The sequence below is a fragment of the Macrobrachium nipponense genome, chromosome 9 (assembly GCF_015104395.2).
Source record: "Macrobrachium nipponense isolate FS-2020 chromosome 9, ASM1510439v2, whole genome shotgun sequence".
NCBI classification, from domain to species: Eukaryota; Metazoa; Arthropoda; class Malacostraca; order Decapoda; family Palaemonidae; genus Macrobrachium; species Macrobrachium nipponense.
Genome location: NC_061110.1, coordinates 83,242,091 through 83,258,568, shown reverse-complemented (window position 1 = coordinate 83,258,568; position 16,478 = coordinate 83,242,091). Strand labels below are relative to the sequence as shown.

General features: G+C 45.0%; 1 protein-coding gene across 1 annotated transcript in view; it reads right to left on the bottom strand.

Moving 5' to 3' along the window:
- Positions 1–16,478, bottom strand: part of LOC135218378 (dehydrogenase/reductase SDR family member 11-like) — a 40,947-nt gene that overhangs the window by 11,217 nt on the left and 13,252 nt on the right. The window contains exons 4-5 of the mRNA XM_064254648.1: positions 16,266–16,395; positions 9,555–9,563 (exon numbers count right to left, since the gene is read on the bottom strand). Coding sequence (XP_064110718.1) covers positions 9,555–9,563; positions 16,266–16,395 — 139 coding nt within the window. The remainder of the gene's footprint in view (positions 1–9,554; positions 9,564–16,265; positions 16,396–16,478) is intronic.

Below are 16,478 nucleotides of genomic sequence, written 5' to 3'. Positions count from 1 at the left end.
TAGCTATAGTATCCTTTTTCAGATCCTTGTTCGAAAAAGGTTTAGCAGCTAGCACTATTACTACTCATAAATCGGCTTTGAAGAAGATCTTCCAGTTGGGTTTCCAGATAGACCTAACAGAATCTTACTTTAAGTCTATTCCTAAAGCCTGTGCTAGACTTAGACCTTCTCAAAGGCCTACTGCAGTCTCATGGTTCTTAAATGATGTTCTCAAACTAGCCTCAGATACTGACAACTCGTCTTGTACATTCATAATGCTTCTTAGAAAGACGTTATTCTTATTAAGCCTAGCTTCAGGAGCTAGAATTTCAGAACTGTCGGCTCTATCCAGAGATGCGGGTCATGTGGAATTCCTCCCTTCAGGAGAAGTTCTGCTTGCTCCGGATTGTAGTTTTTTGGCTAAAAATGAGGATCCTCTTGCAAGGTGGGCTCCTTGGAAAGTCATCCCACTTCCGCAAGATCCTTCTCTCTGCCCAGTATCAACTTTAAGAGCCTTTCTATCTCGCACATCCTCAAGATCCTCAGGTTCTCTCTTTATGAGAGAAAAAGGTGGTACTTTATCAGTAAAAGGAATTAGACAACAGATCCTTTACTTCATTAAACAAGCCAATCCTGATTCATTTCCTAAAGCACATGACATCAGAGGAGTAGCCACCTCAATTAACTACTTTCAACATATGAACTTTGAGGATCTTAAAAAGTATACTGGATGGAAATCTCCGACAGTCTTTAAACGTCACTACCTAAAGTCCTTGGAATCTTTAAAATTTTCGGCAGTAGCAGCGGGAAACATTGTTTCTCCTGATACTGTATAGTAGTCATAGTATAGATCCAGGTCTCCTTTCTACCGACCTTGTCCAACATGCCTCACCCCATCGCCATGCTACTCGGATACTCTAGCCTTAGCCGCTGAGATCATATTGGTGGATTGTCCCTTATTTTTTTGCTAGGGACATCCACACTATGTACTTATAATGTACTTCAGTGTCCCTACCCTTATTTTTATGCTAGGGTAGGACACATTGTGTTTGTATATTATGTAAATATCTTACTTAAGTGAATCTATTGTGTTAATTTACATTGCTTACTGGATATTACTATGTTTAATATAAGTTAATTTTAAGTACTTTATATTGTTTGCTTTCTTTATCATGTCATTGTTTAGGATAAGTTAGCTTTAAGTACTTAGTTTGTATTCTGTAATGTCCCTGATTCACTTATATTATATACCTCATTTTTACAACTGATTTTCATTTGTCCTTATTCCCATCTTGTCTGTTTCTCTGGTACTCTTTCATAGGCCGACACGAGCTGAGCCCAGAAAAGGGATTTTGACGTAGGAAAAATCTATTTCTGGGTGATTGGCTCGTGTCGCCCTATGAAACCCACCCTGTCTTTGTTTACCCACCCTGCAGGACAAGATGTTCATAAATTAAGGATGACCGCTAGGGGCGCTGCTGTCCGTGGCGTCGGTAGTAGTAGTAGTAGTAGCGGCCGCAACACCCTTTAGTATCAGCTCTCTCTGGTGGGGATTTTAAATTGGAAGGTCTAAATGGTGAATGACTCGTGGTAGTGTTCCCACTCGCCCCTATTCTCATACCGACACTTCTTTTATAGAGTGAGCGAGTCAGTTTTACTGACATTTTCTTAATTTTGTTTTTCTCTGGTAATTTTAGATTAATTTTGCCTAGAAAGAATGATATTAAGGATACTTTCATAGGGCGACACGAGCCAATCACCCAGAAATAGATTTTTCCTACGTCAAAATCCCTTTTTTGTACATGCAACTTCCCCGGCAGATATATACTTAGCTGATTGACACCCTTGGTGGTGGGTAAGAGACAACTATTTACTGAATAGACAGGTAAACAACATACATTGTAGGTAATAAATAAATAAAACCTTGGTTCCTACTTGTTCAGGCGGAAGATTCCATGGCTAATGCCTAGGAATCTGCTTCGCCTCAAGAGCCTCAGCGAGGATGTGACCTATGGCTAAGAGTTCTTGTGGGTCTGTCGATGGGGTCTTATCCATTTACTCGACAGAGCCTCTTACATGACAATATGCCTATGCCTAGTGGCATAATTAAGGAGCACAACACCGATCCCGATCACCTGATCCTAACACAAGGGTTAGTGCTTAAGTTGAAAAGAGTTATCCCCAAACTCCTTTCAAACAACCCAAAGAAAAAACACGACGTTAAATAAAATTTAACTCACTAGTTAAGGATCAGTATCGGCTCCCTATCCCAGCAATGTATCCCCAGACACGTATCAACCAAGAGAGAAGAATCTCTCGTAGGTTATCTTGACATCCTTCGGATATGGGAAGTCAACACAGAGTTGCATCTCCCGTATGTGACAGCTAATATGTCCTTATGACATATTGTTAAGGAAAGAACAAGAATTCGGAAAAGCTCGCACTTCATGCGCTTTTAATTCTCAGCTGTTTGAAGGAATCATCAATGCACTTGTCAAGTGCTTAGGAGATCACATTGTCTCAAAGAAGGCCAGGGCATTCTTTGATATAGATCTCTTCTGGGTGAAGCCTGGAGCCTGGCTAGTGCTTCGTGCCTGGCAGGCGCCTAGCGCCTGTCTAGCGCCTCGCGCCTGGCTGGAGCCTTGCGCCTGAATGGCGCCTAGAGCCTGGCTGGAGCCTCGCGCCTGGCTGGCGCCTGATTGGCTCCTCCCTCCTGGCTAGCGCCTCGCGCCTGGCTGGAGCCTTGCGTCTGGCTGGCGCCTTGCGCCTGGAGCTTGGCAGAAGACTTCATGATTACAGTCTATGAGTCTGCATGCCTCAAGAGTTTCAGCGAGGTAGGGACCTATGACTGACAAACCCTTCTGGATCATGTCAATGGGGGCTAGCCCGCTTACACGACAGAGCCTTCTCGGATCGTGCCAATGGGGGCTGACCCACTTACATGGCAGAGCCTTACCTGTATCATATCAATGGGGACTAGCCCTCTTACATGACAGAGCTTTAGGTTTCTCTTTACTGGAAGGAGCCTTGCGCCTGGATGGATCCTCAATCCTGGCTGGCTTCTAGAGCCTGGCTTGCGCCTCGCGCCTGGCTTGGCTCCTCCACACTTGCTGGAGCTTCGAGCTTGGAAGAGTCTCTAGGCTGTCTGGCGATGTCCACATCGGACACTCTTATATCTGTCCGATTTGTTCGCCTCTGGCAAATGCGCCAGGTTGGAGGCCCGCTCCTTCTCAGTATCCGACCATGACAGAGTTCCTTGGAACTGTCCACCTCTGGCGTTTTTCGCCTGTATTGGCATTTGGCGCCTGGCTGGCGCTACATTGTCCGAAAGTCCTGAACAACCACATAGTCTATCAAGAGACTGGAGAAGGGTGGAAGAAATTCTTCCCCTTTGAGCTTTTGGCCCCTGGCAAGGGGAGGTGATTGTAGTCAGCTACATCCAGTAGACGACAGGATATCTAATAATACGAGAGAGAAGAGTCTTCCTCCAAGGAGGATCCTTCGTGAATACTTCCTTTGCTAACGAGATCTCTTCTTACATGTTGATGAGGTTCCTCGTTGCAGAATCTTCCCTATCCTTGCCCGAAGGAAGGGAAGGAGTCTGGAAGTCGAAGGAGACTCAGAGCTGAAATTGGGCGGAACCCTGATTTCTAGCTCTTATTGTATCCTTCTGAATACCTTCTGGGAAGCATTTCGAGCCCTCATCCCACCCCGAAGACTCTGTAGGCAAACGATTAAACCATCTGTAGATGAAAAAGTAAGTACCCTGCCTGGGCAACGAAACTTCTATCTGAAAGCGTTGCGTCAGGAATAGAGGGTTTTAGTTCTTTTGCCAGACATACTATGCTGGCAAGAACCCATTGCCGAGTCTCCATTGAATCTGATGCGAGATTCCAATGCACAAAAAATTCACTTGTCTTCTTGGTCGTTTAGGGCTAAGAGAAACAAAGAATTCCTTCATAAACTTTCTCAAAGAAGTTTGATGAGGAGCAGTTCCATTTTGTCGGAACACGGAATCTGTGGCCACAAAAAGATCCCATTGGAAGTACATGATATCCTACTCTTGTCGTATTGCGGTATCGTATAAGATCCTGAAGATCTTAATCCTCTGTTATCTCTAATTCCCCTTGTAGAGACAGAGTATAGCCTTTTACTGCGTTCTTTGATAGCAGATATATACCTAGGTGATTCTTCCCTCTGAAAGTGAAGAAAGAACCTCGCTATGTGGTTCACAGAGGTATCGGAAGAGGACAGTTTCCTCATTCCATCTAGCACGATCTGCAGCAATTCTATGTCTTAGCCATGACTATTGTCATTTACCTTGAAAAATCCTCTCATTCATGTCTACTTCTGGTCAGTCTGCACGCGGACAGACTCCGAGTGGAGAGGTTTTTCAGGTCTATTTATAATAGATTCTGATAGAATATCCAGATACTCTTGGAAAAGCCTTACGAAACATGCTGTGAGAAGAACGTGACTTCTGTGAATCCAACCTCTCTAAGGCCAAAATGAGGCATTCATCCTCTCTTCCTTTGACGCCCATTTATCTTAATATCTGTTAAGAATTTATAACTAGGGGAAAAAAGACTAAAGTTTATTCCCCTTCTTTAAATTAAAGATGTCGTATATTGCTACCTCTCTTGGTTCGAGGAAAAGGAAGCAGTCTATAGGAAGCCTGTTCGTCTTCTACCTTGCGAAGAGATCTATGAAGAAGACTTTACTTTCCGCAGGTTCTCAAAACTCTTTTCAATAAATGTTAGACATACGTTAACAGTTATTATCTTCGATCGAGAAGGTTCTCACGGACATGCAAAATCTTGCATCGAACCTCTTAAGGATCGCTACGTTCCGTGTCTGTTCCCAAATAGGTTCTCTTTTGTTAACACGAACAGGGGCGAAAAAAGAGATTCTCGATGCTCTTTGCGATATGAGAGAGTCGTGGAATTGGCCTACGTGATTAAAATAAATCATTTCATCATTCCTTGTAAGAGACCCCTTTCCGATTAAATGGGTAACAAAAACAGGAACGAATCTTGCCGTTACCGAGCCTCCGAGAGGCTACTGGTTTGTTTGTTTGTTTGTATGGTGTTTTTACGTGACTTCCGAACCACGTCGAAAGTGAACTTCTATCACCAGAAATCCACATCTCTCACTCCTCAATGGAATGGCCGAGAATCGAACCCGCGACCACCGAGGTGAGAAGCAAACACCAAACCAACCACTACTGGACTCTTAGGTTAATAACTCGCTAAAACGAGAAAATATCTTGGATGGTGCTTCTGGCTCATTGCGCCAAGCTGGCGCTTCTGGTGCAATTTGCGCCAGGCTGGCACTTCCTTCTAGTTCTTTTAAGGTTATGTGCCAGAACATCTGTGTCTTTATGGTACCCGACATCCTTCACGTGTTAATTCCGTTCTTAGTAGGAAAAAACTTTTATATACGTAGTATAGTCCATTCAGGGAAACAACTTCTGCCACTAAGAGAATGTTTCCCATCCGACTCACCCATCTTCTCTTGAGCAATATCCGATTCTAAAAAGGTTGTGTGCGTTTCTCGAAAGGATGAGAGAATTGTATTATATCGTGCTCTGCCGTATTAGAATCCTTTATAATACTGTCACATTGTGGTAAACAGCATTAATCTAGGAAACCTTTGTAAGGATACTAGGAATTCTGTAGTTAACCTCGGTATGTGCATAAGACTTGACCATACCGTAGTCTTAAAGTGAATTCTCTTCTACTACATTCATCTTCTCACTAAGCATGTACTCTAATAAGCCATGCTTTCGTAAGCATGAGAGCATCATATAATACGTATAAAGTTCCGCTGCGTTAGAATCCTTTAATAATGTTACCTACGGTAAACAGCATTGAAATGTTGTAATATCTTTCTTATTGAAAGCTTCTTAGCAAAAGGCAGACAATATTTTATTTATGTTTGCTTAACTATCCCCTCAATCCGAGGCTAAAACCGCGATTGTAGGGGAGAGACACGGTTAGTTATTCCATCCCGCAGGAGAGAGACATGTAACCGACCACTCATGACCGACACCTACATGTTACTGCGTTGGTCTACTGCGTTGGTCTCTAAGGCGCGATAGCAGTCTCCGTTAGCCGTCTGGCCTTACTCTTCCAGAGTTGCCAGCTACTCCATTAAATAAAGAATCTTATAAAATTATTATCGAACTTCAGGAAGTTCTTATTAATGCATATTTAAGCGAAACAAGACTTCGATAAATCTAGAAGCTAAGTAGGTGTTGTCTTAACAATCCCTTTAAGCGTAGTCCTTCCTAGGAAATTCCTGGAAGGATACTGGTAATTGAGTTGCTCAGCAAAGAAGTAACTACGGTATGTGCTTATGATTTGCCGTATCGTATTCTCATACAGCAGATACTCTACTACCTTCTTTCCCTGCCGAGGCAGATAGAGAAAGGAAAAATTTTTACTGTCTTCGTTCTTTTCGTTAATAGAACGATAGAAAGAGTATATATATCTCCTTAAGGAAGGAAGTTAATCCAGGAACTCTTTAAATCTTCGTGATTTCCTCATAAGTCGCAGAAGAGACAGAATTCCTGTTCATCTGTAGGGTTTACGGAAGGAAGTAGATATTTCCTATCCGCCATCATACCCAAACGTCGATGAGATTCTTATAAGAAAAACTCCCAAAGCTCTTGCCTCTTCATAACGAGGGAAGAGCATGAATGAAGGAGAGAGTCTGCATTGAGAGGAACTGCCAAACACAGGAGTCTTCTGAATAATGAAAAAATGGCTTCTCTTAGTATCAGAATCCTTCTGACAAAAGCGACGGCCGCCTGTGCGACATCTTGCACCTTTGCCAGGGGAAAGTTGCTCAAGTTAAAAACTCAAAGAGGAGCCTCGCGACTGACCTCTCTCTCATAAGAAGATTTGGAATATTCTGGTGCCTGGCTCCTTGCGCCTGGATAGTTCCGCGCGCCTGGAATGTTCTGCACGCTAGAAAGGAGACTCGCTCCTGTAACGTTCCGCTTGCGTGGAAGGTCCCGTGCGCCCTGATAGTTCCGAGCGCCTACTAGACCCCTTTTAGAAAGAGCCTCTTGCCCGGAAACGTTCAATGGAAGGATCGTTCTGATTGCCACTGTACTATAAGGCTCCTTGCTCTAGCCGTCTGTTTTTCTGGCGCAATTTGCGCCAGGCTGGCGCTTCGTCTCTTTGAAGGCGCCTTGCGCCAAGAAAAAATTTTCTGGAACGCGGCTCGCGCTCAGTTGCTAGAACGCGGCTCGCGTTTGGTTGTAGGAACGCGGCTTGCGCTAGTCTGTTTTCTGGAACGCGGCTCGCTGCTGGCTGTTGGAACGTGGCTCACGCTAGCTTGCTGGAACACGGCTTCCTGGCTGGCTCTTGCTCAGTGTTCTCTTAGTTTTCAGAGAACGCGCTAGATCCTACAAACTCCAACCATATACATTCTTCGTCTTTTCGGATGTAAGATGAAGAGACGCACTTTTTTAAGGATGCCTTTTCAATGGCTATCCTTGGCAGTCTGGGACGCTCTACAGAACCTGCCGAGGGGACGCCTGACCGGTGGGGATTCTCTGAAACCTCCTTACGGCTTTCGACATTCCTTCTCCTCTGGGCTTGGGAGCTTGAAAGAGGTCTAGGCCTGAGAGCGAGACAGAGCCGATCAGACGCACCCTCCACTGCAATGGGGAACACTAGTAATCACTTCTTACCTTTTAATAGCTCGCATTTTGAGCCACAATCCTTGTCTTCAAATTGCAATTATGAATTTGAAGTTTCTGCAAAGTAAGAAGGTGATGAGGATGCAACACTACTAGTACTATTAATACTCTAATTGCTCGTTAGTACGAGTATCCAAAAAACTTTAAAAGAAACGTATCTAGTTAAATGCTTTACTGACTCCCTAAAGTAGGAAGTCAGTACGTATATTTCCTCAATCAATTCTAACACTTATTACACATATTAATGAATAAATATTAATATTTCCCTTTCTTGCAAACTATGTGAGTGTCTACCGAAAATTTCGGTAGTTACACATCATATATTCTTCGAAATTTTCGAAGTCAAATTCATTAAAAAGTTAATAAAAGCGTATGCCGAACCAAAAACCCAGTACTTCCCTGCAAAAGACAGCCCAGAAGATCGATGGCGATGAAAAACGAAAATCAAGTCAGGAGGTAGCAACAACATATGTTGACACTACCGCGACAAAGAAAATCTGGTTCTAGAACGGAATGGTTCCTATTCCTGCCACCCAGCGGCAGGGGGGTAGATCACCTGACCTACCTGCAGCGTGTGCCGCGAAATTCGAATTTCTGTCGGACGTCAGAGACATAAGCTAAGTATATATCTGCCGGGGAAGTTGCATGTACAAAAAAGTGTATTCATGCTGTCAAAAATTATTTAAAAATTTTAATACTTTGCAACTGCATCATATTTTTATTATGTTAAGGTAAAATTTTCAAGATCGTGATTTTGTACAGATCTGGACAAAGTTTCCTGAATTTTATATATAAAAGAAATTACTCTATAATCAAGATGAGATGGAATTCATACCTGACAAAACCAGGTGGAGAGATATGTGTAGTTCAGTTGCTATTACATGGAAAGCTTATGGTACTGCTTCAAGACCTAACAGCACTCCTCAGAAAATGATTGTGCAAATTTTGAACCACTCCTCAGTGACATGGTTTCAATAACTAAGACTGTATGTACAGTAAGCTTATTTTCTTGATCAGTATTTTGCAAATGTTGGCAAAACTGCTATTGAGATATGCAAGCAGTACAAGTCAGTGCAAGCATTATGAATGTACAGTCATGATGCATATTTCCAAACATTTCATATTAACTATTAGCTGGGAAGAAAGAAGTTAAAGTTATAAATCAAACCAAAAAGCAACAATTGAGAACTAAAGAGGGTACGTCACTGACTTAAGCAAACCAGTGAATTACGAACTCTGGAGCATCATCCCCATTTTGCAACAGTAACTTGTTTGCGAATTTTTTTATTGTTCATACGTGAACAAATTTTCGGTCTCAACAATAAGATAACTTTCTAGCACCTAGCTGGATCCAGTTAAACAATCAAAGATTGAAAAGCAAGGAATCTGTGAGATCTGGCAACAAGCGCGTGTATCTGGTGAAAACCGGTCAAAGACCGCACACCTACTTTACGTATATCACGTTCAGTCATTTTCTTGACCATCTGGGTGAGCAATGCGGTTGCTTACTCTCCCTCCAACTCGGTTGTTTTGCCCGTTTTTGCTCTTATGCTTGTTTGTGTTTGTGTTATTATGGCTTCCTCTGGATCTTCACGGCCTCGCCAACGTATGTGCCCAGGGACTCAAGGTTTCCCGTGTCCTCATTTCCTGGCTTCTTCGGCTACATACCCCCATTCCACATGCAGTAGGTGTCGTGCTAATTTCTGTACTGTAACGAATCCCTGCCCGGAATGTCGTGTGTGGTCTAAATCGCAGTGGAAGTTATTTTATAGTAAGAGGGAGCATCGCAGAATTTAGACTATTCCTTCATGGGAATGGTTTTCACTGCCTTGTCTAGATGCTTTGTCTTCTCCCTCAGTCACACCCCATGATGCTAGAGTTTGTGTGCCTGTGTCTCCTTCCTTTTCTTCCATCGATTCGTCGTTGGAAGTATCGGGAGGCCCTCAGGTTGATTTAATGTGTGATGTCACTCTCTCTCCCTCGGTGGTTAATTTGCTTCCTGGAGGGAGGAGGCTATTTCATCAGTTTCTTCTCTTTCAGAATTGGAGCCGTCCAAAATGGTGGTGCTCTGGGTGTCGCTTGGTCTACGGGGTTCACCCTCCTTGGAGGGTTTGTTGAGGGCTCCCCCCAACCCCCCTCTCAGGCCTCCCCAGCTCTACCTCCTCCCCTCCCCCTGGCCTTCTCTACGTTGGTGCCCGCAGTCAGCCATTTTGTAGTGCGCTGCCTGGGTATCATTTTATCGCTCCGCCAGTGAGGCCTGCTGCTAGCTCGGGTCAGGAGGAGGCTATGATGTCTCTCTCAGCGCCGTTGGTGACGTCACTTCCATCGGTGACGTCACTCCCTGCTACATCGGTGTCATCAGTTAGGGCTGCTGCACTGCCTCGCTCCTCTGTGTTGTCATCGTTTGCTCCCATGACATCATCGCTGCCATCCAGGACGTATCCTCTTCCATCCGTGTCATCTGCATCCTCTCTTGCAGATCCGTCTGAGGCTTTATGTCAGGTGGTTCTTAAGAGATAGGACTCTGTTTTGAAGGACAGATTTGTTGCCTTCTCTACTGAGAAGGCTGTGAGCAAACGTGTTGCGTTGCCTCCCCCCTCTCCTACCAAGAGGGTGTGTAAGGAAGGAGTGGTGTCTTCCTCCCCTCCATTGCCTCTATGTCCACTGCATCAGTGTATTGAGCATTGGAGGGTTAAGGACTTTGTTATTTCTTCATTAATGAGTGAAGAGCTGCACGTCTGTGTTCTTCAGAGTGTTAGTGTTTTGTCTCTTTTCCCTGTGCAATCTGCTGTTGCTGCATCGTCCGCTCCTTCGGGACACGAGTGTTGGGTCTTGAATGTGCATGCAAGTTGGTGATTTGGCTGCTGCTTCTGCTCCAGTGCCTATTCGTTGTGTAAGGATCTTAAGGTGCCTGTGAAAAGATCGAAAGTTGTTAATGTGGAAGTGGTGCAGCCGGGGTGTTCGCCTTCCCCTCCCGATGATGTTGTTCGTGGTTCGACTCCGAGGAATTCTCATTCTGCTTCCAGAGTTTGAAATGCTTCTCTGTCGCACGTACGTGTGTCTGCTCCGCACGGACACATATGCGAGTCATCTATTGTGAGTGTTCACAGTAGTGTTCCTAGTGTTGTGATTGGTTCGTCGCAGGACGTGGCTCCAGTCCAGACAGGTCTTTGGTGTTTGTGTTGGCTGGTGCCTCAGGTTCTTTGGCTGCTGGGTCTGCAGTTGGTCTGCACGAGGAAGGTGTGTTGAATAAGCCTGCATCATCTTCTCGTCATTGTCAGAGCAGGAGGGGGAGACACAAGAGTTTTTGTCTTCTTTTACCAAGGTTGTTGATCTCATTCGTGGGTTCAACAATCTAGAGAGTAGGACTCAGGCTCGGTCATCTTTCACTCCTTGCTTGGAAGCCTTGCTGGGGGCTACGCAAGATCCTAATTTGTCTAATCAGCTTCCTTTATCGGGGCATGTCCAGTTGGTCTTGCAGAAGGTGAACGCCTCTGTGGCAGACCGGGACAGATCTCTTTGGTCAAGGAGTTCTTCCAAGTTGCTTCCTCCACCCCTCACAAGGCATAGGAATTATGTACTATTACGCTACAAACTCTGTCTGCTTGTTGCCTCAACATCTTAACCCAGACGTCATATATCTCAAGCCAGGGTTGACTTTGGAGCAGGTGAGGTCAGTGGTGCCGTCCTTGTCATTGAAGGATGCCTCAGCAATGGAGTCTATGGGCAGCCTCCATGTTCCAGACATTGTCGTGGTTAGACTTGTGGTCGACGGCCATTGCCAAGATTACGTCTGACAGGTCTGCAGAAGGGTTGGTGAGTGCATCTTCTCTTGCCAGTTTGTTACAGTCTGGGGGCAAGGCATTTTCTTATCTTGCTCATCTTAGTGACAATTTGTGGTTAATCTTCTTCTGATCAGAAGAGACGCAGTGCGCAGGATGGCGAGATCAGTTGACCCTGAGTCCTTGGCGCTCAGGAATGGGGATCTGTTGGATTCTCAGTTCCTGTTTCCTGGGACTGAGCTCGAGGACACGATACACTGGCGGCGAGCTGACATGAAGGATAAGTTGGTGTATCAGGCTGTCTCTAAGTCGGAGTTCCATTCTCGGAGATGTCCCCCTCCTCCTGTTCAGCAACAAATGCAGAGATCGTTGCCTAGTAAGCCGTCTAGAAGTTCAGCTTCGGCTGGGTCCTCTCATTCATCGTCTCAGCCTCTCATTCATCGTCTCAGCCTAAGTCGGATGACCAACGTCCCTTTCGGCCCCGCTCTTACAGGCCAAGGAGGGGCTCAAGGGATAGCAATAAGGGGGGTCATTGATAGGTTGGGCACCTTTCCCTCTCCTTTGCCACAGGTGGGAGTGCCTGGCGGGACAATGGGCCAAGTGGCAGAGTTATGGGGCGGAGAAGTGGGTAGTAGATATCCTTCGAGTGGGGTATCTACTACCGTTCAACTTCTCGCCCCCGCTCTCGGAGAGACCTCTGCTCAGATGAGTGTATTCTCCTGATTCTCCGAAGTTCTTAGCTCTCCGGGAGGAAGTGCAGAAAATGCTGGACAAGGGTGCAATAGAGGAAGCGATGCGTCCAACTCCGGGGTTTTACAGTCACATCTTGGTGCTGAAGGCATCGGGGTTGGAGGCCTGTGATCAACCTATCCACTTTGATTCATTTTGTCAGGAAGACAAGGTTCAAGATGGAGACCCCGCGATCAGTGTTGGCAGCAGTAAGGGAAAACGACTTCATGCTGTTGATAGATCTAATGGACATGTACTTCCAAATCCCTATTTATCCATCGTCCAGGAAGTTCCTTCACTTTTCTCTTGGAGACAAGGCGTTCCAGTTCAAAGTACTGTGCTTTGGATTAACCACATCCCCTCAGGTGTTCACAAGGGTCTTCTCTCTCGTCTCAACTTGGGCTCATGCTCAAGGGATCTGTCTGCTGAGGTACCTTGATGACTGGTTGGTTAGCGAGTTCCAGAGAGAAGCTGCTGCAGGACAGAGATTGCCTGCTTTGGTTTTGTCTGGAACTTGGCATTTTGGTGAACCTAGAGAAATCAAGTCTTGTACCCAGTCAAAGAATTCTTTATCTAGGCATGGTCATCGATACAGCAGCGTCGAGGGTTTTTCTGTCGGATCAGAGTTTGGAGAAGTTCCAAGTAGTGGCACTCGACTTTCTGTCGCAACCAGATCAGTCAGCTCATCAGTGGCAGGTTCTTCTGGGAATTTAATCTTCTCTGGAGAAGCTGGTCCCTCATAGGTGACTTCATCTTCGGTCTCTGCAGTGGAGACTAAAGGACTTCTGGTCTCCGGCGGGGGACTCGCCCCTGATAAGGGTTCCTCTGTCCCTAGAAGTGAGAGAAGATGTTCGTTGGTGGTTGGACGATCAGAATCTCTTGGAAGGTGTTCCTCTGTGTTCTCTGCCGCCGGACTTCCTTCCGTTTTCAGATGCCTCCCTCGCAGGTTGGGACGCTCATTTAGGCGGCCTCATTACTTCGGGCCTTTGGAGTTTGGAGGACAAACGGCAACATATCAACGTGTTGGAGTTAAAGGCAGCCTTTCTGGGTCTGAAGGCATTTTGGGAGAAGGTAGAGGGACATTCTGTGGTTCTCATGTCAGATAACACCACGATGGTTGCTTATGTGAACAAACAAGGGGGATTGGTTTCGCGTCAACTTCCTGCTTTGACAATCGAGATTCACCAGTGGGCGGTCGACAATTCAGTGGAATTCTCAGCCAGGTATATCCCAGGCAAAAGCTCAGTCATCGGGATCAGGTCCTAGGCACAGAGTGGTCCCTTCAGGTCGTGACGGTTCAACAAGAAACTAGAGGTTTTCTGTTCGGTGGTTCCGGATCCTCTGGCGTTGGCGGAGGATGCATTCCAACATGCCTGGCACAACCTGGAGGTGTATGCCTTCCCTCCATTTTGTTCAATCCGCCAAGTACTGAACAGGATGATTAGCTTGCAAAATCTCCGGATAACATTAGTAGCTCCTCTGTGGCCGCAAGCAGAATGGTTTCTGGATCTACTGATGATGTTCTTGTCGGAGGTGCCGAGGGAGATTCCCCTGTGGCGGCATCTTCTTTGTCAGCCACTCATAGAAAGATTCCACCAGTCAGTAGAATTCCTGTCTCTTCACAGTTGGTGCCTATCATGTATCTCCTCTGAGCAAGATGCTTTTCTAAGAAGACAGCAGGGCATATGTCCAGCAATCTCAGGAAATCTACCTTGGTAAATGGACAATCTACTGTGATTGGTGTTATTAACAGGGTTTTTCTCTGCTCAAAACCTCTATTCAGCGCATGGCAAACATTTTAGTCTTCCTCAGGGATGCGAAAGGCTTGTCCATTTCTGCTATTACAGGCTACAGGGCGGCCCTGAGTTTAATATTACGTCTTAGAGGTGTTGACATCTCCTCATCCTGGGAACTCTCCTTGCTGCTTAAAGGGTTTGAGCAGTCGTGTTCTCCGAGGGAGCTTAAGCCTCCATTGTGGGATGTTTCCCTGGTCCTGAGAAGTTTCACTAAAGCCCCTTATGAGCCTTTACGTCGTTCATCTGACAGGAAATTGACAGTCAAAACAGTTTTCCTCTTGGCCTTGGCTTCTTCGAATTTGTCCCGGAATTCGTGGCTAAGACCCAGAATCCCTCAGTGCAGGATGACAGGTTCGCCTCCTTTTCCATTCCATCTCTGAATGACTTTGTGGGCGTTGATTCTCAAGATCTCTCGTTGTGTCCTGTCAGGGCTCTGCGTTGTTATCTTAAGAGGACATGACATCTCAGGGCAGGATGTCGCAGACTTTTTGTTAGCACGGGGCGTTCTAAGAAAGAGGTTTCCAAAAATACAATCTCTTTTTGGTTACGTGAAGCTCTCAGACAGGCGTATTTGACTTTTGATGATTCCGCCACTGAGTCTCGGCAGGTTAGAGCACATGACGTCAGGGGTATTGGTCCCTCTCTGGCTTTCAAGAAAAATTTGGCTTATCATAGAGTTCTGAGCACTGTTACTTGGTTACGTCAGTCCACGTTCACCTCTTTTCTATCTTAAGGATGTTGCCCACAGATCTATGGACACTTTTTCCTTGGGTCGTATGGTGGCTGCCCAACAGATTGTGTAACTCATCGTTGCCCTTAACCAGGCACATTTGTATCTTACCTAAGATGATTGTGTGGAGGAGAGAATGAGTGAGTTGGCTGGTCTCTTTCTTTCTCTTGTTCCTTTCCCTTCTTCCTATGGTTGAGGAATAGACATGTCATTTGCTGGACTGGTATGGTACAGGTAAGGTAGTCATACTGGTAGTTTGTTTGCTTTATGTCCAAATAGTCAAACCCTCTATTCAGTAGCATATACTCCACTCTAGCAAGGGAGAGTGAGGAGTGATAACGAATCCTGATGCATTGGTTTGTTATCGAACAGTCCGAATTTCTCTTTAGTTCCCTACTGCAATGAATCTTCTCATATATCATTGTATGTAACCCAGTTGGCCGAGTTATTGGATATCAGTTTATCTAGCTTCTCACGGGCATTAGTCCCTCTCCTGTAGATATTTCTTTTGGAGTTGGACTGGTGGGTTGGCCCCCAGCTGGTTTAGGATGTCTGTACCTCCCACCAAGTATAAGTCTATCCTATTGTTAAGACCGAAGGTTTGTTCGCCTATGAACAAATGACAAATTTTCTAAGACAATATGCATTTTTCATAGCTGCAAACCTGAGGTCTCAATGTTTTACTGCCCACCTCTAGCCACCCCTCTGTCATCTTACGACATCCTGGGTTGGGAAAGACTAAGCGTAATAGCATGGATGTGTGGTCTTTGACCAGTTTTCACCCGATATATGCATACATTGCCAGATCTCACAGATTCCTTGTTTTTCAATCTCCAATTGTTTAAGATCCAGCCAGTCGCTAGAAAATTATCCCATTGTTTGTTTTTGTTTGTTTGTTTGTATGGTGTTTTTACGTTGCATGGAACCAGTGGTTATTCAGCAACGGGACCAACGGCTTTACGTGACTTCCGAACCACGTTGAGAGTGAACTTCTATCACCAGAAATACACATCTCTCACTCCTCAATGGAATGGCCGAGAATCGAACCCGCGACCACCGAGGTGAGACGCCAATACCATACCAACTACACCACTGAGGCGCTTATTTTATCCCATTGTTAACCCAAGACAGCAATCACTTCAGACAGCATCTCCCCATTAGCACCTTTATTCTATGATCAATTTGATAATTTCCGTTATTATTCTAAGACGCCTTTGCTCAGTGAACCCCTCTTGCATTTACTTCCTTGTTGGTCTCCTTTTTATTTTCCAGTACCATACAACATGCATTATACAGATAGTCAAATGGTGACAATAGGAGTAAGAAATTATAATGAGGAAAGAATGTTACACAACCCTAAGTTGGTTCTTACTATTCAATACAGATTTCCTAATGTACTTGTTGTAGACACTGAGTTTTGGTGTTTTCTCACTGACACAACTGGAAATTGTAGTTAAGTATAGGAATCCTTTGTGCAGTATTTTGTATAGACTGTACACATCACAGTTATTTATAAAAAAGATCCTGATAAAGCATACCTGCTAACATGGATGATATGGCCATCATCAACACCTCTTTCTTGCATGGATTTCACCGCCAACTTTGTACAAAGACACAAAGCTACAACATTCAAATCCAGCATTTCCCTCCATTCCTTTGTGCTTCCATCTGCAGAAAAGAGCGGCAACCATGGAGATGACACATTCATGTTAATTACAAAAAAATAAATTCCTTCCAGGATTTCTTCATAT